The sequence below is a fragment of the Somniosus microcephalus genome, chromosome 25 (genome assembly GCF_052327205.1).
Source record: "Somniosus microcephalus isolate GS21.2 chromosome 25, FLI_Smic_1.0, whole genome shotgun sequence".
NCBI classification, from domain to species: Eukaryota; Metazoa; Chordata; class Chondrichthyes; order Squaliformes; family Somniosidae; genus Somniosus; species Somniosus microcephalus.
The window spans coordinates 35,091,033-35,114,917 of NC_141011.1; the positions used below are offsets into that span (position 1 = coordinate 35,091,033).

The 23,885-nt window shown below is 46.5% G+C and overlaps 1 protein-coding gene across 4 annotated transcripts in view; it reads left to right on the forward strand.

Moving 5' to 3' along the window:
- LOC147100682 (uncharacterized) overlaps window positions 1-23,885 on the forward strand; it is a 269,041-nt gene that overhangs the window by 65,512 nt on the left and 179,644 nt on the right. For all 4 annotated transcript variants that reach the window (XM_085967190.1, XM_085967189.1, XM_085967192.1 and 1 more), the window contains 4 exons: window positions 11,812-11,896; window positions 13,055-13,128; window positions 15,218-15,277; window positions 20,054-20,161. In XM_085967190.1, the coding sequence (XP_085823316.1) occupies window positions 11,812-11,896; window positions 13,055-13,128; window positions 15,218-15,277; window positions 20,054-20,161 (327 nt within the window). The remainder of the gene's footprint in view (window positions 1-11,811; window positions 11,897-13,054; window positions 13,129-15,217; window positions 15,278-20,053; window positions 20,162-23,885) is intronic.

Consider the following 23,885-nt stretch of genomic DNA (forward strand, 5'->3'; position numbering starts at 1 on the left):
ATTTCCTTATGTGGCTCGGTGTTAAATTTTGTTTGTTAATGTTCTTGTGAAGCGCCTTGGGACATTTTACTATGTTAAGGGTGCTAAATTAATACAAGTAGTTGTTGGGATGTTTCAGTCTGTATGGCTAATTACCATACTACCGTTACCAACTAAACAATCAGGGTAGCTATTAAATAAAATAAAAACAGAAAATGCTGAAAGCAGGTCAGGCAGCATCTGTGGAGAGAGAAACAGAGTTAATATTTCAGGTTGATAACCTTTCATCAGTTCGTGTCATCGACCTGAAAAGTTAACTCTGTTTCTCTCTCCACAGACGCTGCCTGACCTGCTGTCAGCATTTTCTGTTTTTATTTCAGATTTCCAACATCCGCAGTATTTTGCTTTTGTATTAGCTCTTAAATAACTTTAAGTCCGACATTGATCTTGCCTTTTACAGACTTTGAATTGCTGTCCCACATCACATTTTTTAGATGTTGAGCAGGGAGCTATATCAGAGTTCCCAACATCAGGGAAGGATTAAGAATAGGAATTACGACCAGAAAGAGCGAGACAGATTACTAACCCACATAAACATATGGAGTAAAGATTTCCTCTGTATGGGAGGTGTTGCAAAATCATAATTGCATTTCTTCGAAAAACCTATTTATGAATTTGCTACACTCACAGCGTGGTATTTAACATATATTAAAATAAGTAATATTTTTAAGTTGTCGTGAGTGAGCCCCACTCCAATAAGTGAGACTTGCTAGCTCCATAGACATGTATTTTTTTTATATGTATATAAGCGTTTTAAGTTCCAATGTCTTTAACCTTCTCAGTAAGGGAGCATAGAGTGGGTGCAATTTGCAGTCCATCTGGTGAACATTTATAATTCACTGCCTCTGAATGACATGAAACCTACCCCAGATTTTCAGGGACTGTGTTTGGAGTGTACATTTGTCCTCATCACTGCTGTCAATCAGAGGTCAAATATTAGCAGATTCTGACTTTGGACTGGGAGGCTCACCCCAATCCAGATTCATGTACCTTCCCACTCCAGAACCTTGAGCACAAAATCCAGGCTGACACTCCAGTGCAGTACTGAGGGAGTGCTGCACTGTTGAGGTGCCGTCTTTCAAATGAGATGTTAAACTGAGGCACCATCTGCCCTGGATGTAAAAGATCCCATGGCAGAAGAGCAGTGAAGTTCTCCCTGGTGTCCTGGTCAATATTTATCCCTTAACCAACAACACTAAAAAAAATTATCTGGTCATTATCTCATTGCTATTTGTGGAGCGTTGCTGTGTACAATTTGGTTGCCGTGTTTCCTACATTACAACCGTGACTACACTTCAAAAGTACTTCATTGGCTGTAAAGCACTTTGGGACGTCCGGAGGTCCTGAAAGGCGCTATATAAATGCAAGTCGTTTTTTTCTTTTTCTTTCAAGTGGCCATAGCCAGTTGTAAAGTGGCATTGAGAGTTCTCGAGAAGCAGGTTTCCTGTCTTGCCTCTTACTTGGCTGATGCACTGTGCTGGAAGACCAAAGGAGAAATGAAAAGTAAAGCACTGCTGACCTGATGGCTCTGAGTTTCGACAGTGAGCAGTAGAGCATATACAGACCAGGAATGGCCAAAGTTCAATCTTTAATACCATCTGAAGTAACTATTAGGCAAATGTCATATAAAAGACATTTAAACAACTTTTTTTAAATGATAAGTTAACGGGTGGGCTTCATCTCCGCAATATACTGTATTGAGCTATACAGCACTAGGAGCGATACTATTGGCCTCCATGCCTTAGGATACGGAGGTGAAAAATAGCCTGGATTATAGTTTCTGATGATTGCTGTCCAGTGACCCTCACTGGAAAGTGCTTGTGTGGATGTCAGATGAGGACAAGTTGAAGTTCGGTGAAAGAATATCCCACTGACGCTTTCTAGCCTGATGCATGAATAATGGCCAATTGGGTGATGTACTGGAAGGTAGACCATACCTCATGCAGGAGACAATATCTTCAGGAGATTAGTGGAGAAAATTAGTGAGGAAAAAAATATTAAAAATTTAAGACAGAAAAGGAAAGTGCTTTTTCAACAAAAAGTTCATTAGCCAACAGTGACTTTATTTTTCATTTCCCCAAATCTGCTGGAGTCTAGTCTGATGTACTGCTGACTGCAGGGCATTTTTGGTCTGCTGGTAGCATTAGGCTAATATGTCTGCCAGACTTACTGGCCTAGATTTTCTGCCCATCGCTGATTTATTTTGGCAGAACTGGGGCAGGTGGGGCTGGAGAATAGGTTGGCGACCTGTTCTGCTGGGTCCGCACTGACTCTTATTGTCTGCCGATTTCCCGTTGGAAGTGACGGATGGCGTACAGTATGTCTGGCTGTATATGGGTGGGTGTATTATAACGGCATGCAAAATATGGAAACATGTCACCCAATGTACTTTTTGTCATTTGCATCATAACAGTAGTGAGCACAAGGGAGGCCTGTTCCCTCATGTTCAATGTTGCTTTGAGTGGCAGTGGGGCCCTTTAAAATTTAAATGGTCAAAAACCTAGGCTTAGACACTATTTTAAAAATAAAATTGTTTTTCTTTTCTATCTTCAACTGGCAGCACACACTGGGAATCAAAACTACTCTCTTAAACCAGGGACCTCTGAAGCCAATCTTCACCCCCTTCCAGGTGGAGTCCCCAGCAGAGAACAGGGAGCCATCTAGAAAGTGCAAATGCCCCTTAAAGCAGAAAAGCGGCTGGGATCAGTGGCACATCCTTGTAACGGGCAGAAGTCCTGCGCTGCCCAGGATTCTACTACATTACACAATCCAGAGCACAATTTCTCCTCCCCTCCCTTCACTGTGTCAGTGTCACCTTGTGCTAGAAAGAGATAATCATACCAGACTGGAAAGGGCTTAGTTGGCTGGAGGAACAACCTGGAATTTGACTTTCTCTCTGGGCAGGGAACAGATTGTTTGCTGAAGGCACTGAATTTTGCTGGGGTTTATTTCACTGGCCCTTATTGGATTCCAATATCTCACCCAAGTGGTCATTTTTGCTGTGTTAGCTTTGACAGGTTATTCGATAGTGTATGGTATCATATAAACTTGCATTTATATAGTGATCAGGAGTGAGAACTTTGGCTGATTCTTCCTTTCCTATCCCAGGGACACTGAGGTAGCACTGCAACTGCTGCCCCAGCAGATACCAGGAATCACACCAGGCAGGTTCTGGGCTGGATGGCTTAGTTCCACGCTCAGTTTAGGATAGGAAAACACTCAGCTGTGTTTTTCCTGAACTGTTTGGGGAGTTCATCCAACTAATTATTAACTGCTGACCTTAGTTTATTTAGTTAAGTTAAAAATAAAAAAGGTTCTACTGTGGCAGAGCCACTGAGGGACTCCGATCAATTGTATATAATTCCCTTTAATAATATGTTAGCTACAGCCTGAGTCTGTATCTTTGTTTTCACTGTTTACATGTACAGAGCGTGATCACTTTAATAGCGCGGGTAAATGCGATGACGTCACGCCGTTCATCACGTGATCCCCCACCGGCGGGAAAAACGTGATGACGTCAGCCACGGGACTGCCCAAGCAGTCCTCATGGAGCCTCCGAACTGACTAGGCCTATATTCGATGTTCTCCTGTAGTTATCCGTTAAACTCTGTGGCCTAGAAATTGGGTTGAGGCGCCAAGTTCGCCTGAGCGCAGGATTTAGCGCAGCGTTTGAGTCTTCAGCGATCGTCCGATATTCAGTTTCATTGCCCCTAGAGGGAGACGGGGTGAGGCTCGAGGCGCTCCGCGTCCCTCTTAGGGCGCTGAAACTGAATATCGCAGCGCAACGTGCCGCAGCGCCACACGCTGCGGCACGGCACGCTGCGGTACTGCAGGCCTTCCTCCCATTGTTAAGGGGGAGGGGCCTGCAACAGCGCGATCCCCGATCGCGAATGCCGGCAAAAGAGCCCGGCACCGAGGAGAAGTGCCGGGCTCTCGGGAAACAGCTGGCAATGCCGCGGGGGTGGGGGGGGGGGTCAGGAGGCCAGGGACGGAGTTGCTGGCAGGCGGCCGCCCCGCACCTCCACCTTAACTTGTGCCGCTGCTGGCACAGTAAGGCCCCGTGAACCGGGCGTGGGTAGTGAACGGCGCAACTGCGGCGTTCGCAACCAAATATTGTGAACGGGGCGCGAATGGGGCGCTGCGCACACCGATGACGTCATCGGTGGCGGCGCAGCGCAAAAGGCTAACGCCACCATTATCGCCCCAACTCAATATTGCGGGAGGCGCAGCCAGTGGCGCTACAGCCACTGCCCGCCTCTTTAGGCGCTAACAAGTGGCGCTACTCACCCAATTTCTCCCCCTGTTAGTTTTCATTGAACCTCGTTTATTTGATCGCCTGAGTGGACCTCAGTCTTTTGGATAGGAACTAGACATTCCTACATTGGTGACCCCGACTTTTGCGAATGGTTTTCGCAGAAGTTACTGAACATGGAATCGAACGCCGTTGCTTTGAAGCTACCACAGTTCTGGGAGCAACAGCCAGCCACGTGGTTCATCCAGGCTGAAGCCCAGTTCGCAATCAGGAACATCGTTGCGGATCAGACCCGTTACTATTACGTGGTCTCCGCCCTCGACAGCGCCACAGCCTCGCGGATAGTCAGCCTGCTTGGTAATCCACCAGAAGATCGCAAGTATGAAATGATAAAGGCGCGGTTGTTACAGGTCTTCGGGCTCACGAAGCCGGAGCGCGCCCGCTGGTTGCTCGCTATGCCCGGCCTCGGGGACTCCAAGCCGTCCGAGCTCATGAGCCAAATGCTCACGCTCCTGGGCTCTGAACCGGAATGCTTCCTCTTCAGGGAGCTATTCCTCAGCCAGCTACTGGAGCAAGTTCAGGCTGCCCTAGCCAGGTCGGAAGTCACAGACTGCGCAGAGCTGGCTGCTGAAGTGGACAAGATCTTCGCGGTGACACAGCAGTACTGCGCTGCCATGAGGCGCCCATCCCCCACAGATGCTGCTCCAGCCCCTCAACCTGCGGGGTTGTGCTTCTACCACGCCCGTTTTGGCGCGAAAGCAAGATGCTGCCACCCTCCCTGCAGCTTTTCACTAAAAAAAAACAAAAAAAAAACAGCAGCAACCCTGTTGAAAGAGAGCCGGTTATAACGAGTGCCCCGCGGCTGTGATGGCAATCGGTAATTCGGGAAAACTCCTCTTCATCACCGACTCCCTATCTGGTCGACGTTTCCTCTGCGACACCGGGGCGCAGTGTAGCATCCTACCTGCGTCAAATCTTGATCTACAAGCCGGGGGGCACGGCCCCTCCCTCGAGGCGGCTAATGGCGGGGCCATTCGGACCTTCGGAAGACGGCGGGTCCAGGTGTGCTTCAGCGGCCAGCGGTTTTACTGGGATTTCATCACGGCCAAAGTCTCTCAAGCCATCCTCGGCGGATTTTTTGTGCTCCAACGGCCTCCTGGTGGATGTATGGCACCGCCGGTTGATCAATGCGGCCACTTTTCACTCCATCCCGTGCCACCGCGGTAACGCCGTGTTGCGCAGTATCTCCTGTGCGTTCCCACCTCCGGATGACTTCACTCGCCTCCTCGGAGATTTCCCAGACCTGACCAGACCCACTTTCTCTTCCACGGCCACGAAACATGGTGTCGAACATCACATCACCACTACTGGCTCCCCGGTCTACGCACGGGCCCGGCGCCTCGAACCTGGCAAGCTCACGGCTGCGAAAGCGGAGTTCGACATGATGGAGCGGCTAGGGATTATTCACCGGTTGAATAGTCCCTGGTCTTCGCCTCTCCACATTGTTCTGAAACCTGGCGGCGGATGGCGGCCTTGCGGCGACTACCGACGCCTGAATGACGCCACTACTCCTGATCCCTCATATTCGACTTTCTCTGCCCATTTGGCGGGAAATACCATTTTTTCAAAAGTCGACCTTGTCCGTGGCTACCACCAGGTCCCCGTACACCCGCAAGACGTCCCGAAAACTGCAGTCATCACCCCATTCGGCCTGTTTGAATTTCTGCGGATGCCGTTTGGATTGAAGAACGCTGCACAGGCTTTCCAGCGCTTGATGGACTCCATGCTTCGGGACCTCAAGTTTCTATTCGTCTACCTCGACGACATCCTTATCACCAGCCCTAATGAAGAGGAGCACATCTGCCATTTACGCACCCTCTTTAGACGCCTCAGTCAACACGGCTTGATCATCAACCCGGCCAAGTGCCAGTTCGGCCTGCAGCAGATTGATTTCTTAGGCCATCGCATCACATTGGACGGCGCAATTCCCCTGCAAACGAAGGTGGAGGCAGTTACTTTGTTCCCGCGCCTGCAGACCATCGAGGCCCTGCAGGAGTTCCTCGGGATGGTAAACCTTTATCACCAGTTCGTCCCTAATGCAGCTCTGCTCATGCAGCCCCTGTACGAGGCCCTCAAGGGCAAGTCCGGCAAGGATCTGATCAGCTGGACGGTCGACATGGACTGGGCGTTCGTCGACACAAAGGCGCCTTAGCCAACGCAACCATGCTGGCGCACCTGCTGCCAGGTGCCACCATCGCCCTTACCACCGATGCGTCAGACTATGCCATCGGCGCAGTGCAGGAACAGTGGGTGCATGGGACGTGGCAACCGCTGGCGTTTTTCAGCCGTCAACTACGGCGAAATGAGCGGAAGTAGAGCACGTTCGACCGGGAGTTGCTGGCCCTTTTTCTGGCCATCCGCCATTTCCGGTTCTTGCTAGAGGGACGTCCGTTCACGGCTTTTGTGGACCATAAGCCACTAACGTTTGCTATGGCCAAGACCGCCGAACCGTGGTCAGCTCGGCAGCAACGTCAGTTGACGTTTACCTCAGAATTCACCACTGACATTCAGCATGTGTCCGGTAAAGACAACCTGGTGGCGGATTGTCTCTCCCACGCGACCGTTCATGCAGTCCAGCTTGGCATCGACTATGCCCTCATGGCTGCGGATCAAGCCTCGGATCCGGAAGCCCAATCTTACAGAACCAACCCCTCTAGCCTCCAAGCGGCCGACGTCAAATTCCATGCCGCGGGCACTACGCTACTCTGCGACGTCTCCGTAGGAGATCCTCGCACTGTCGTGCCGGTCGCCAAAAAGTTTTTGACGCCATACACGGGTTGTCGCACCCTGGCATGAAGGCCTCGCAACGGCTGATGTCGTCCAAATTCGTGTGGCGGGGCATGCACATGGATGTTTGCGACTGGGCCAACACCTGCGTGGTCTGCCAAAAGGCCAAGGTGCAGCGTCACATCAAGGCTCCATTGGCCACTTTCGCTGTTCCGGAACGTAGGTTTGATCATGTGCATGTGGACCTGGTGGGGCCACTTCCGCCTTCGCACGGGCTTACTCATCTTCTTACAATGGTGGACCGCACCACTCGATGGCCGGAGGCGGTTCCTTTGTCATCCACCACTTCCGCAGACGTCGCCAGGGCATTCATCTCCTCTTGGGTCGCCCGTTTCGGTGTACCGGCGGACATCTCGTCTGATCGTGGGCCGCAGTTTTCTTCTGAGCTCTGGAACGCTGTGGCTCAGGGGCTCGGCGTCAAGCTACATCGCACCACTGCCTACCATCCACAGGCGAACGGCCTGTGCGAACGATTCCACAGGTCGCTCAAAGCCGCACTGCGAGCCAGCCTTCAAGGCGCGGGCTGGGTGGACAGGCTTCCATGGGTCCTTTTGGGTCTTCGTACGGCGCCTAAAGAAGATCTTCAATCGTCCTCGGCGGAGCTCGTATATGGCCAGCCGCTACGCGTACCAGGGGATTTCCTTCCGACTCCAACAGAGCCATGGTCCGCATCCCAGCAGCTCATCAGCCACCAGGAGGCGGCCAGAAGTTTCGCTCCAGTGCCTACGTCACATCACGGCTTGCAGAGTTCCCACGTCCCAGCTGAGCTGAAGAACGCCGACTATGTGTTTATTCACCACGACGCTCATCGGGATCCGCTCAAACCCCCTTACACTGGTCCTTTCTGCGTGATAGAGCCGGGAGACAAAACTTTTTCGGTCGGTATCGGAGGTAAACCGGACCACATTTCGGTTGACCGGTTGAAGCCGGCTCACTTGGACCTTGACCGCCCAGTCGAGATTGCACAACCGCCGAAACGTGGCCGACTGCCCACAGTCGCCGTGCCAGATCAAACGCAACCGCCCGCCATCCATCAGCTTCCACTTCAAGGCTACAGAAGTCGATCTGACAGGCTTGTCAGGCCTCCTCGCCGTTTTACTTTTGCTATTAAAGACAATTCTGGGGGGGCGCATGTGGCGGAGCCACTAAGGGACTCCGATCAATTGTATAGAATTCCCTTTAATAATATGTTAGCTACAGCCTGAGTCTGTATCTTTGTTTTCACTGTTTACATGTACAGAGCGCGATCACTTTAATAGCGCGGGTAAACGCGATGACGTCACGCCGTTCATCACGTGATCCCCCACCGGCGGGAAAAACGTGATGACGTCATGACGTCAGCCACGGGACTGCCCAAGCAGTCCTCGTGGAGCCTCTGAACTGACTAGACCTTTATTCGATGTTCTCCTGTAGTTATCCGTTAAACTCTGTTAGTTTTCATTAAACTTCGTTTATTTGATCGCCTGAGTGGACCTCAGTCTTTTGGATAGGAACCAGACATTCCTACACTACCATTTTTAATGGTTGAGAAAGTGCTGGAAACACACAGCAGGTCCATCGGCTTCTGAAAAGAGAAAAGGCAGGTTAATGTTTTGGAGGGGAAGCCTTCGTCAGTTCTGATAAAGCCATTAACTTGCCTTTTATCTGAAGGTGATGGTGGATTTTGCTGAGCATTTACAAAACTTTCTGTTTTTACTCCAGATTTGCAGCACTTGTAGTATTTCTTAGAAACATAGAAGATAGGAGCAGGAGTAGGCCATTTGGCCCCTCGAGCCTGCTCCGCCATTCAATGCGATCATGGCTGATCATCCAAATTCAGTACCCGGTCCCTGCTTTCTCCCCATACCCCTTGATCCCTTTAGCCTTAAGAAATATATCCAACTCCTTCTTGAATATATTTAATGAACTGGCCTCCATCGCCTTCTGTGGTAGAGAATTCCACAGGTTCACCACTCTCTGGGTGAAGAAATCCCTCCTCATCTCTGTCCTAAATGGCTTACCCCTTATCCTTAGACTGTGACCCCTGGTTCTGGACTCCCCGACCACCGGGAACATCCGTCCTGCATCTAGTCTGTCCAGTCCTGTCAGAATTTTATAAGTTTCAATGAGATCACCTCTCATTCTTCTAAACTCCAGCGAGTACAAGCCCAATCGACCCAATCTCTCCTCATATGTCATTCCTGCCATCCCAGGCATCAGCCTGGTGAATCTTCGCTGAACTCCCTCCATGGCAAGAACATCCTTCCTCAGATAAGGCAACCAAAACTGCACACAATACTCCAGATTGCACACAATACTCAAAATTGCACACAATACTCTTTTTGCCTCTTTGCTCCCAAGTTGGGGCTCGTGCTGTGGCACTCAGTAGAAGTTGGAATATCAGCAAAGAAAATTATCATCAGAATTATTTTGGGAGAAAAATAATGTGGTAAATTTATCCCTTTTTATGCAAGCAGCACCAGACTAGTTACTTCTGGACATTAATTTTCTGTGTTAATATTTTTGTAATATTCTGATTATATTATATGCATCTAATTACTAAATGAGAAAATAAAGTTATTAATAAAAGAAAGACTTGCATTTATATAGCGCCTTTCACGACCGTTACAGCCAATGAAGTACATTTTTGAAGTATAGTCACAGGTGTAATGTAACCCAGCAGCCAAAGTTGTGCTCAGCAAGGTCCCACAAACAGCAATGAGATAATGATCAGAAAATGTTAATGCAAAGAAAAATCTAGATTTTTTTTGTGTTGGAAGGGGTGTGGAAAGTCAGTCAACCCTGTTTCCCTCTCCCCCATCTAATTCTTAATATACTTTAAACCACAGTTTACAAATATTTGTTTTTCTTGTTCTGGTTTCCCACTCTTTATTGTATGTTCTCCGAATCCAACACCTCAGTAAAAACTTCTTCTTCTTAGGCAGTCCCTCGGAACTGAGGATGACTTGCTTCCACATTAAAAATGAGTTTGCAGGTGACTGATGAGTCCAATGCGGGACCTACAGTCTCTGTGACAGGTGGGGCAGAGGGTGGTTGAAGGGGCGGGTGGGTCGGGTGCTTGGGTTGACGTGTGCTCCTTGCGCTTGGCTTCCGCTTGCTCCCGGCGAAGAGACTCGAGGTGTTCGGCGCCTTCCCGGATGCTTCTCCTCCACTTGGTGCGGTCTTGGGCCAGGGATCCCCAGGTGTCGGTGGGGATGTTACACTTTTTCAAGAAGGCTTTGAGGGGGTCCTTGAAGCATTTCCTCTGCCCACCTGGGGCTCTCTTGCCGTGCCGGAGCTCCGAGTAGAGCACTTGTTTTGGGAGTCTCGTATTGGGCATGTGGACAATGTGACCCGTCCATCGGAGCTGATTGAGCGTGGTCAGAGCTTCGATGCTGGGGATGTTGGCCTGAGCAAGAACACCTTTTTCTCGCAAATTATTAAGTATGTGTAATAGTGCCTCTGCAAACACTTCCCTAGATTCTTTTAAAATGCGCAGATGCAATCCGTCCAGACCAGGGGGTTTATCCTCTTTGAGTTTGATTAGTTTATTTAATATTTCTCCTCTTTATTTTAAATGCAGTTCTATCATTTCTAATCTCATTTTCCGATGTCATGTCCACCTGATCCCTCTCCCTGGTAAATACTGAAACAAAATCATTATTTAATATTTCTGCTATTTTGCTATTGCTGCCTGTGATTTTATCCTGACCATCCCTTAGTGGCCCCATTCCCATCCCGACTTTACATTTTTAAAAAATGTATGTGCCTGTAGAATGTTTTACTATTTTGTTTTATGTTTCCTGATAATTTAATTTCATAGTTCCTCTTTGCCTTCTTAATTGTTTCTTTGACTTCTCTCCTAGTCTCTTCATATCCTCCCTTGTCATGCTCTCCCCTACTGTCCACGTACTTAGTGTATGACTCTTTTCTTACCCTCAATTTTTCCCTTGTGTTTTTATTCATCCATGGTATCTCATTGGTGTTTAGTTTGTTCTTGGTTTTTTAGTGGAATATATTTTTCCTGGGCTTTGTTGAACACCGTTTTAAATGTTTCCCATTGCTGTTCTTACATCATTGTTTGACAATATTGTTGTTCATTTTATTTCCCTAAGTTCTATTCTCAGCCCATCAAAATCAGCTTTTCTCCAATCTATTACTCTGGTCTTTGTCATGCTTATGTCCTTCTCAATTAGTATCCTAAACCATATTGTATTATGGTCACTATTGCCTAGATATTCCCCATCTTTTACTTCTCTCATCTGCTCTGGTTCATTCCCCATTACTAGATCCAGTAGCGAATCCTCCCTTGTTGGGCTTCTCACATACTGGGTTAGAAAGGAGCCTTGTACACATTGTAGGAACTCCATTCCCTTATCCTCTTTACCTACCTCTTCTGGCCAATTAATTTTGGGGTGAAATTCCCCCATGATGTTTATTCTATGTTTTTACTCATTTCCCAAATTTGTTTGCATATTTCTTCCTCCTCCTCCCTTCCACTATTCGGTGGCCTCTAGACGACCCCCATTCGTTTGATTGATCCTTTTTATATCTTTTATCTCTATCCACGTGGATTCTGTTTCTGTCTTACTGATGGCTGTGTTACTTTTTTCTACTGCCATTATGTTATCGCTAACATTTGTTGCTACAACATTTCTCTGAACTAATCTATCGTTCTATTACTTGTGTTCCAGGTTGTGGGAGTAGCAGATTGCCGCCTAATTGCCAGACAGAATTTGCAGATGAAGTACTCAGTGAATGATTGCAATGTATTTGATGGTGAGTGGCTTTGGTTGGCCACTTTTGTTACAATATGACTGTTAAGGTTTAATCAAAGTGGTCTGGTTCATTGTATTAAACTGTAAAGTATATACAGCAAAACTGTTAATTCCAAATTAGAGAGACACTAGAGCTGTACTTTATTTATTTCTACTTTATGTAAATATATATTGCTAACAAGTGTAAATGCTTGATGTACAGCTCATCCGGAGCATAAGATAAATGTTCAGAATCTGAATCAAGACCGTGAGGATCAGGTATAGGACCAGCTCATTTCTCTGCCTTCCTGCCACAGTACCACCAACCACAGTAAGACCTGTACAGGGTGACAGTACTGAGACTGCAGCAACAAGAAGATTGTGCCATCCAGAAAAGGAGGGAAAGGACCTAGTTTTGGCCATCTTTTCCCATCTTCCACCCCCCTATTGCTGGCCTATCAGCTGCGGGTTTATTTAGAGCCATTTTTATGAAATTGTTTTGAAATCTTATGGGGACTTTTGCCCCATTTAACACGAGCACCCACCTCCAGCAGATGTACAGTCCCAGAGGGAAAACCAGGCCTGTGTGTCAACAAGCTGTGGATCGGGTTCATTCGGTGCGTAGCTTGATGAGGCCGTAAGTAGCTGGCTGACTAAGAGCAGGAAGATACCATGATCAATCTGGGCCCGGTCTGTGCTGAGTTAATTGACCTCAACTTGGATAGTGGGAGGGGTATTAGAGTTTGCCTCAGAGCCCTTGGGATAGGGAGAAAAAAAACACCCAAAATCCTGCTTCTGACCACTGTCCAGTTCCTCTTGCTGGAAAATGCATTTGTGGATGAAGACAGATTCAGGCTTGGCAGTAATGCCACCACAGTTAAATAGCCCGCCAACAGTCTTTTAGCCTTGTACGTGAGGAATGACTACTTGAGGGCGTTACTGAAGGGCACTTGGTGCCTGAGGAACTGTGTCCCAGGAAGAAGCAGTGCCTTCCAAAGAAGAGAAGTAGAAGCAAAGAAAATTGGTAAAAGAGGGAGGGAAAAATAAAACATGTTGATCAAAATGCAGTGAGTGAATAAAGCTGGTTTACTATTGCTTAAAGCCAGAAGACAGTTAATCAGACCTGATTTTCATCAATACTTTTTGTTTAAATAACCCTTGATTTTTTTGTTACTGGCAGATTGGAAGAGGGCTGCAGCACGGGAGAGGTTTGCGGACGCTGTGATCATAGCTACTCCAGACAGAATGCACAAGGTGCACAGGCATGATCATTTCCATGTTTAATGTAAATTGGCACAGGGCACAGATAAAACAAATGAAATGGCAGGAGGAGTAAAGAACAGCATGAGGGCATAGTGGTTATGAGAAACCTTTATAATGTTAGGGTTCACAAATAGTCCAAACTTAAACCAGCAATCTGAGGATGGGTGAAATTGCTTATATTGGGCCAGGAAGAAATGGCACCAAAATAATGCTGCAAATTGAATTTATCTGAATAGTTATAGTAATGTGATTACAATATATATAGATGATATAAGTGAGAATAATGGATAGCTGGGAGTGAATTGTTATTTGAACATTCAAAACAGATCAGAACTACCCTGTGTAGCCCTAACCCATATAGATTAGAATACCCCAAGGAACAATCCCCAGTCAATTTTGAGTTAGCTGATCTGAGCCAGGGGTTAATAGGGGTGATAATGTTGACCTATGCTTCCCTGGGTGAGGAAGGGGAGAAATCACCAAGGAATCCTGCTTCTATATGTTATTCAGCAACACCTGCAGGGAAATATGCATGCCTACACGTTGGGTGAGGATCAAATAGCTAGTTGACAGTCACTATCTCAGTTTTGTTAAAATAGCAGAGAGAAGAATTTGATGCTTGTGTGTTAAGCGTTTGCATAGTAACAGTACTTTAAATAAAAGCATTAAATCAATTCTTACATGGCAATAATCTTGGTTAATTCTACAAAAATATAGAGGTAGATTTTCTAATTTGGCAGGATGGACTTTGCACCTGTCTTTCCAGTGGGTGTGTGCGTGTGGGTGGGGGGGTGTGTGTGTGGGGCGGGGGGGCGGGGTGGGGGGGGTGGGCGGGGGGGCAGGGGGGGGGTGGGTGGGGGGGTGGCAGGATGGACTTTGCACCTGTCTTTCCAGTGGGTGTGTGCGTGGGGGGGGTGGGGGGGAGGGGGGGGGGTGTGTGTGGGGTGGGCGGGGGGGGGGGGCAGGATGGACTTTGCACCTGTCTTTCCAGTGGGTGTGTGCGTGTGGGTGGGGGGGTGTGTGTGTGGGGTGGCGGGGGGGGTGGGCGGGGGCGGGTGGGCGGGGGGGTGGCAGGATGGACTTTGCACCTGTCTTTCCAGTGGGTGTGTGCGTGGGGGGGGTGGGGGGGAGGGGGGGGGGTGTGTGGGGGGGGCGGGGGGGTGGCAGGATGGACTTTGCACCTGTCTTTCCAGTGGGTGTGTGCGTGTGGGGTGGGGGGGGGGGCAGAATGGCTGCAGCACTTTCCTTAGCATTGTGTGGCTAGCATTATCAGCTGAAGATTACATTTTCTTGCCTAATTCCAATGACCACTCAGGGTAGGCAGTCCTTTAAAATGTAACCCAGGAATACTCCAACATTCCTGATGCCAAGCACTACTAAGGTGTTCATGACAGAAAATCCATTGGATGGCATTTTCCCATCATTCATGTCTAATTTGTATATGCCTTATCAAATATGGTTGCACTTGTTGAACAACTGCCATACTGGCAGAAAATCCTGGAAGTTGTGGCGGATGCCAAGGAACCAGTGGAATGGCTTGATTCTTGTGGACATTATTCACATGGGCTTAGCCAATGAATACTAGGAAGCTATTTTCAGCTCAGTGGGGCATTACCTGATGTCTGAATATATACAATTCCAGCAAGAGTCACTGAATAGTACTCGGTGGTAATGACCCCTAGTAGATTTTCCCTTTCTAAACCTTGAGCACTGAGACCATATGTAGCATCCGTACTATAACCCTGCCAGAGATCAGCTAACTACATTCAGACCAGAAATCATACTTGGCTTGTATGGCTCAGTTACTCATTGTCTTAGCCAGCTCTATCAGGAAGGTTAAATATCTGTGCATTAATGACAACATGAGGTTGGAGTGTCTGTGCACATATCAGGAATAGGTTGAATTCTCTATGTTGATGACAGAATTGTACTAGATTATGTTTTTTATTTTCCTGCATTGTCCTCAATGTCTCAACCTTTTAGTGACAAAGTGTTCATTTAATACAGCTTGTGTCTTATAAATTATAGTTTATTGAATTAAACTTTCTTATTTGCTGAAATATATCATTTAAATCTACAGGACCCAGCAGTGGCATTTGCAAAGAAGGGCTACCACATCCTGTTGGAGAAACCCATGGCAGTAAGTCTTCACTATCTTATTACTGCAGCCGAGGGTTTATGATGCAGCAAAATATAGTTGTACCAGATACGGAGAGCACATATAGCAGTTTTATATGCCCAAGCTCAATCCAAATCTGAATATAAATGGAGAATTTCAAAGTGATGGAATTGTGTCAATGATTGGTGCATTAGCTGGATGTAGATACCCTCCTTCTGTAGTTTCCACGTAGTGAATTCCTGATCTCGGCCAAGTGGAAACCAGGTGCCTCCGCATGGAGAGAAAGAGAACATTAAAGAGAGAGAGTCAGCTCAGGTCACTACTGTGTACCTCCCTGCAGGCAGCTGAAGCGCAAATTTGCAGGGAACTGGGGCAGGTATCACCCCTGTCTTTGTAGTTGGCTATGATGCATGTTGTAAAGAGACTCAAAGTGGAGATAAAAATGAATAAAAGTTAGTATAAATAGAATTATCCAAGAGGTTTTGTATATTTTTTTTAAAAAAGGAGACTACAATAAGGAAAAATCCGGTTTCAAGAGATTGGTTTGATTTGGAGAAACAGGATATTTGGAGCACTGGCCCCAATCCCAAGCACTGATTTGAGTTCTGATTAACCAATTGTTCAAAGTAGCAAGAACAGTCCATGATCCACAAGTGAGTCTATCAACAACACAATATCATCTACAAAAAGCAGAGTGACAAATCTTTCAGAAATGCCCAAAACAAGCAATCCAATGCAGTCCTGTACAATGTCATCCAACACATCTTCATAAATGGATATGGAAGAGGATGGGTGACATTGGGCATCTGCTGAAGTGTCCAGTTTCTTCATGAAGGCCATATTAGGCACTAGGTCAAAAGCCTAGATTGCTGAAAGTAGTATAAGTGGTTTTCCATGAGTTTTATGACAGTCCACAATTTCATATGAAGCCACAACCTGCTCTACGCATTCCTCGCAAGAACAAAATGCAGCCTGTCCCTCACTGATTATTCCGTGGGCCTCCAAAGCATCCAATATATGTGCTACAACAGCCAGAAGAACCACCTTAAGAGCTAGTAATATCAGTGAAATTCCTCAGTAGTTTTTGGGCTCACTAGGATCCTTCATGTGGACAGAAACCACAACTGTGCTCTGGAACACCGAGTGTGTGTGCCCTTCAGGCAGAGTTCTATTCACCAGCCTTAGCTGGCACACCAAAGTGAATTGGTGGTTCTGGCTCTGGTCCCCAAGACCAGTGACATTTCCTCCACACCAGCTGTCTACAGTAGCTTTACGAAATTCAGCATGAATACTGTCTTAAGCCTGTTGTCTTACCATTAGCTCGGTGATAGTGTAGAAACCACTTCCTCCCATTCAACTGTTTCATTATTTATGCAGCACACTGCACAGGTTATTTCAACAAATGAATCCTTATTATGGCCTATTGGGTCAGATGCCAATTTAATATAGTGCTCTTTCTAGACATTGAGGATATCACACAGCTTAGCTGGAGAGCACCAGACTTAACAGTCATTGGCAATAATCCAGAGGAACCCTTTTGACAATGATTGGTGATAGAGTTTATTAAATAGAAAAATTCTTTAGGATGATTTTTGTGAAATCGCATGCTCTTGCAGATGAACACAATCCACTGATCCCACTTCATCTCCCAAATGACCCTCCTGACCTCACCATCCACTGCTTCGAAATCTACCGTTGCAGCATCTCTTGATTGCTTTGAAGAGGCTTCAAGAACCACTTTAAAGGCCCTCTTCTTCCCTCTGCAGTTATCTTAACTGTATTCTGCTTAGTGGATGAGCAGCTAGTAGGCTCCAGCTTCAGTTTGTTTATGACTTAAGCTGAAGAGGCAGGAAAATGATTGGCTGCATCATTTACCATCAAGTTCATCCTATCAGCAGTCAGACAGATCCAGACACAGGCTTTGTGGCCAGCAGTATCCTTGCAGCTGAACACCTTGACCTCATTACTCATCTCACAGAGACCATCAACCACTCTGGTCTTTATTATTGAAGTGCCTGAGGAGTCAGCTTGTTGGGATGTGACACTAAATGAAAAAGGGTGGAGAGGGAGAGTGAAAATCCCCTTAAAAGAATAAATTACTGGAGGCATGTTTATGCGTTGAGTCAAAGCATGACGGATGAAGCCCACCCCAGACCACCTACATATCTGAGCACAGCCTGAGTCCACCCAGTATTTTATATACACACTATCCAGTTTGTATAACTCAGATGCTTGTTCATTGTGGGTCCTCCAAAACACCGCAATGTTTATTCCATAGAATGTTTTGTTTGGGTCTGGTGTTAATATATTTATATTTTTGCTTCAATTAATTTGACTTAGTTGGGGATAAAACATTTGCTTCCAGTGAATAAAGTGAAATTTTCTTTAAGTTGCGGTGCTCTACGGTTTTGTTTTTACTCCTAAAGGAATCCTAACTTGTTAAAGCAAAATAAGCCTCTGTTTCTATTGAATTACTGAGGCAGCGGTGCCTGACTGGATCCTGCCATGCTAAACACAGTCACGTGGTTGACTGACAGATCTAAAGCTAAACAAGCTGACCTAAAAAAAGGGAAACAGATGGATAGGAGTCACCTAGCCCATCCTTACATATTCCCTAGTGGCTAGCTCAAGGGAAGAGTAGAATAAAGCCTGAGTACAGGCAGTCTGTACACCATCTGGAGAAGGGAGGGAATGCCTAAATAAGGGAGTAAAAAACTCACATAAGGGATAAGAACATAAAGGATTTCATTCTTTAAGTGAATTTAAAACTTTGCAGCAGACTAGTAGGATGAATGGGAGTAATTTTGCCAAGCTCCACTCCAGCACAGAACCTTCCTAGCAGCAAGCATGGGTTGGAAAATCGAGACCTATCTCTACTATGGCACTGGCTGCTAGTAAGGCTCTGTGCTAGAGCAGCACCTGACAAAATTACCCCCTACGGGTATTTGGTCTAGAACCCGCAAATATTTTTATCAGCCGAATAAAAATTTTCTGATGATGACATTGAGTTAACAGAAATGACTGCAGTTGGTGTTTGTATAAAATGTTTGGGATTAGTTCTTTGATCCCCAGTTTTTATTTATTTCGAGCGTCTCTCCTGTGGCGTTGCTCTTGGTAAGGTGGCTGATAAGCTGTTTTATAAGAACAGGAATGTTATATACAATGTATTGTTCTACTGCTTCGGTGAAACTGTGTACAACCGGAGCTGTCCTTTTTAAGACCACAAGGTCTAATCCCTGTAAATAGGCACATCCTGAGATCAGTTAGTGTAATTGTTTCTCTAGCTTGGCAGCTGCTTGTAAATACCTAGCTGTTAATCAAGATTAGAAAAATTGTCACGAAATGCCTGGCTTTCTCTTTTTCTCATGCTTTTGGCAGTTTGATGTGTGACTTCTGAAGTCTGAACTTGCCGCCTGACGTGTGAGGGGTAGAAACCGGATACAAGATACACACACATTAGTCTAGGCTAATTTTGAATTTTTCAGGTCGAACATGGTTAGAAGGTGGGGTATAATTGAACCAGTGTTGGGGAGCAGGGGTGCAAGGGGAGAAGGAAGAGGAAAATAGGAGAGGAGCGAGGAGTGGGTAGGGAGAACAGAGTGGAAGGGGAGGGAGAAGGCAGTGGCGGAAGAGGTATAGAATCAGAAGAGGGGGATAGGAGAATGGAGACAAAGATGGTGTGGGGGGAAAGTGAATTCAAATAAGCGGGAGTAAGGGGATTGAGACATGGAACAGCTAGACAATGGGGGAGGAGAAATACCAGTGGAGGGTGGCGTGTGAATGGGAAATGCAGTCAATGAGAGTTACTGAAAATGGAAAATGAAGCAGGGTATGGGTAACCTGTCGGGCAACTGCAGCCAGTGGAGGATTGGAAGGGAAAGGATTGGCAACCCATGGATGGGTTGGAACAGGAAATGCAGCCAGCGGTGGAGGGAGAAAGAAGTCAAAATCTTGTTTATCAGAAGGGAGAGGGGGGCTGCTCCGGGGAGCTCGTTCTGTGCCCGTAGCCTGCCGGACAAGTACTAATGAGGCCTGGCCCTGAAAAAGGACTGGGTCTCCCGTCAGGATTGTTGATCGGCTGGCTGGACTAAGTCTGCTCGGGATGAAAAGCTACCCCATTAAATTTGAATTCTATGCAATTTCATCTCCTACCATTGTGGAACAAGCAGAGTTTGCACCTGGAATGGTGAATCATTATGCAAGTAAGGCTTGACACAAAAATTCCTCCTTAATAGCACTTGGGATTCTTGCAGATCTTAAAGCAGTGCAAACTAGAGTGGTAAATCTGTTTTTCCCTTAAAACATCAAGCTGGTCCTTAAATGAGCCAGGTGGCCTGGCCTCAACTATCTTTTCTGGCAACTTGTTCCAGCTGTTAATCACTGTAGGGGCTGTCCCAAATGTGCTTTCCAGACCCCTGAACCTGTGCCCTCTTGTTCTGCTGCCCATGTATATTGGCAAGTATTGTTTTAGGCTTACGGCCTCTATTGCATTAGGTATGTTATATATCTCTATAACCTTCCCTCTAACTTAAACTAAGCAATTAAGACAGGCCCTACACTCAGAGATATGATTACAGTTATAGAATCAATGGTTCTTTTCTGTTTTGAGATAACATCATAGTGCTTATGCCACCATATCTGAGGCTATCACCTTAATCTGCAGTAAATTCACCTCACATCATTTTCCAGCTTTCTCACCCCTCCTGCCCCCACACCTGACTGTTCTTAAGATGCTGACCCTTGTTGGAGTACAGTTTTCCAAATGACTCAGCTGATCTTTTTTGCTCTGTTAACCAGGTGACTGAGGATGATTGTAAGGAGATCGTTGCGGTGTGCAAGGAGAACAATGTGATCCTTTCGGTCTGCCATGTGCTGAGATACTCCCCAGCGGTTTTAAAAATAAAGGTAAGTTTACTTGAAAGCTGAGTTATGATACACTTTTAAGTGTGGGAATGCCAAAGACCAGATATTGTAGCAATTGTTGACCAAACAAAAGTCTTAACAACTGGTTTTCCTTTTTTGCTTGCTGATGCAAAATCAGCTGTAAATGCACCCATGTACTAAAGCGGAAAGTCTAATATTCCTACTGGATGCAGTGTATGGTTAAATGTTTAAATGGTGAGGTGGGGTGAGCAGCATATGGGATCGAAGTACCTTCTGTATGCTGGCTATAAAGGTCCTAATTTGAAGAGTTTGGGCACCCAGTTGTTCAACATCAGCAACCTCGGTGAAGTTGTAAGATGGATTTTGTGAGAAAAGACACACATACAGCAGAGGGTGTTCTTCTGAGGCTGGAGTAGAGTACAAGAACACTACTCTGCATCTAAGCTGTGATGTACCTGATCTGGGATATATATTAATGATCTGGACGAGGGAATTGGATGTAATATCTCCAAATTTGCAGACGACACAAAGCTGGGTGGGAGGGTATGCTGTGAGGAGGATGTCGTGAAACTCCAGTACGATTTGGACAGGTTGGGTGATTGGGCAGAAACATGGCAAATGCACTATAATGTGGATAAATGTGAGGCTATCCACTTTGGTGGCAAAAACAGGAAGGCAGATTATTATTTGAATGGCAATAGATTGGGAGAAGGGGAAGTGCAAAGAGACCTGGGTGTTCTTGTGCACCAGTCGCTGAAGGTAAGCATGCAGGTGCAGCAGGCGGTTAAGAAGGCAAATGGTATGTTGGCCTTCGTAGCAAGAGGGTTCGAGTACAGGAACAAGGATGTCTTGCTGCAATTGTACAGGGCCTTGGTGAGACCGCACCTTGAGCATTGTGTGCAGTTTTGGTCGCCTTATCTGAGGAAGGACGTTCTTGCCATGGAAGGAGTGCAGCGAAGATTCACCAGGCTGATACCTGGGATAGCAGGAATGACGTTTGAGGAGAGATTGTGTCGATTGGGCTTATACTCACTGGAGTTTAGAAGATTGAGAGGGGATCTCATCGAAACCTATAAAATTCTGTCAGGCCTGGACAGACTAGATGCAGGAAGGATGTTTCCGATGGCCGGGGAGTCCAGAACCAGGGGTCATAGTCTAAGGATAAGGGGTAAGCCATTTAGGACAGAGATGAGGTGGAATTTCTTCACCCAGAGAGTGGTGAACATGTGGAATTCTCTGCCACAGAGGGCGGTGGAGGCCAGTTCATTAAATATATTCAAGAAGGAGTTGGATATATTTCTTAAGGCTAAAGGGATCAAGGGATATGGGGAGAAGGCAGGGACAGGGTACTGAATTTGGATGATCAGCCATGATCTCATTGAATGGCGGAGCAGGCTCGAGGGGCCGAATGGCCTACTCCTGCTCCTATCTTTTATGTTTCTATGGGAGTGCTTGATGCTGACACTGGGGCGCTGATTTTAACTTGGCCAAATTGGCGGTAACGGCCTCTAAATGGGAATGGTAGACTTACTACTCCTTTAATCTGGAATGTTCCGGCCGCTGCCATTTTAAAGAGGCCTACCGCGTCGAAGTGCCTGCCTGTTTCTGGTGGTAGGCCCTTTTTACATGCAAATTGTGTTCTATGATGTGCAGAGGACCCCAATTGCTGTTTTAGGACAGAACTGAGTGGAATGTGTGCCGTGCATGCTCTGACCAGGTTTACTGGCAGTGCAGCCAAAAAGGACCAAAAGCGGTAAGTTTAAAATTACTTTTGTGGAGCAAAGAGGAGTGGGAGTGCTCTGCCAGGTCCCATAAAGATAATGTGGACCACTGCTGCCTCAGGCTCCCTGGCCCACAATTGCAACCCATCCCCTTCCCCACCAGGACTTAACTTATGGCTGGCTGGATGGCCTCTGAGCCACCCAATATTGTGCTGGCCCAAATCAGGCAAGCTGCTTCAAGACGCTCATTTGAGGTGGGCAGCTCGCAGCGGATATTTAAAGAAAGAAATAAAGACTTGCATTTATATCGCGCCTTTTATGATTTCAGTACCTGCCAAAGTGCTTTACAACCAATGAAGTACTTTTTCAAGTTTAATCACTTGCAATGCAGGAAACGCGGCAGCCAATTTACGCACAGCAAGCTCCCACAAATATCAATGAGGTAATGCCCATAAAATCAGTTTTAGTGATGTTGGTTGAGGGATAAATATTGGCCAGCACACCGAGGAGAACTCCCCTGCTCTAAGTCGAATAGTGCCATGGGAATCTTTTACGACCACCTGAGAGGGCACACTGCCTTGGTTTAACATCTCATCTGAAAGAGGAATTTAAGTGAAGTCCGTGCCACGAATGGCTCTAGCCTCTTCGCTGCTGGCACGGGCTGACATGCTCTACTGGTCAGCCGCCCGAAAGTTAAAATCTACCACTGGGTGTACAAAATGAGAAGTGTTTCATTCTCCGGCATTAACATCATTTACTTTGCTAAGTATTTATAGTAAGCCTTTTTCCTTATATGGGAGGAATATTACTACAACAAAACAACAATGACAGCTTGCATTTATACAGTGCCTTTAACGTACATAATATCCCAGAGCACTTTACAGAGTAGTAATAGGAAGAACAGAATGCTGAGCCAGGGGAGAAAGTTTAGGAGGAAAGACTTGGGTAGAAACAGTGATTTTGAGAAAATGTTCAAAAGAACGGATGAACTGAACACACGGATTGGTTTCAAGAACTTCCTTTTACTTATTTGTTCCTGTGATGTAGGTTGTATGTCCATCATCAGTTGCCCTGAGATGATGGCGTTGGGCCTCTTCCTTGAACCGCTGCATTCCTTGTGATGGTACATCCATGATGATGTTAAGTAGAGACTTCCAGGATTTTGACCCAGTCAAATATGTATGTCCAAGTCAGGATGGTGTGTGACTTGGAGAGGAACTTAGAGGTGATGCCGCAGTGAGGGAATGTAAGTCTGGAAGTGATTGAGGAGGTAAGGTTGGGAAAGCCCATGTAGGATTTGAAGACGAGGGCAAACGTTTTAAATTTAATGCTTTGGGAGACGGTAAACCAATGTAGGTCTGTGAGGATGCGAGTGATGGGTGAACAGAGTTTGGTGCATAACAGGATATTGGTAGCCATGTGTTGGACATGTTGGAGATTATGCAGCATTGACAAAGGAAGGCCAGCGAGGAGAGCACTGGAATAATCGAGTCTGGTGGTGATAAAAGCCTGGACAAAGGTTTCTGTAGAGCTGGTAGGGGTAGAGGCGAGGGGGTGAAAATAAGCAGTTTTGGTGACGGATAGACTGGTGTTTGAAACTCTGCTCTGGGTCAAACTCAAGCTTTTATTATTCAAAATTTCCGTAAAAGATTTAGGGGTAGATTTTCCTGAAGCTGTCGGGAAGGAGGCGGGACTACAACTTTCGGGTTTTAGTTCCGCCTACATCGACGTTCGGCCAATCCACGCGATTTTCCCTTGATTGACCTTGTTGAGCCCGCTGGGCGGGCTCAGCAGGCCAATTAAGGGCCACCCGGCAACAGGTGACGTAACAGACTGATATTTCATCTGTCAAGTGTTTCACAGCTGTTTGAAGCTGTCAAACACTGACAGTCTGACTTCAAACTGAGTCCTTCTACACAGACTCAGTTAGAACTGTCACCGGCAATGAAAGCTGAAGGCTGTCACTTTTGACAGATCGCAGCCATTTTGCTTTCAGTGCCGGCTGAGTGATGGACTCCCGAAAT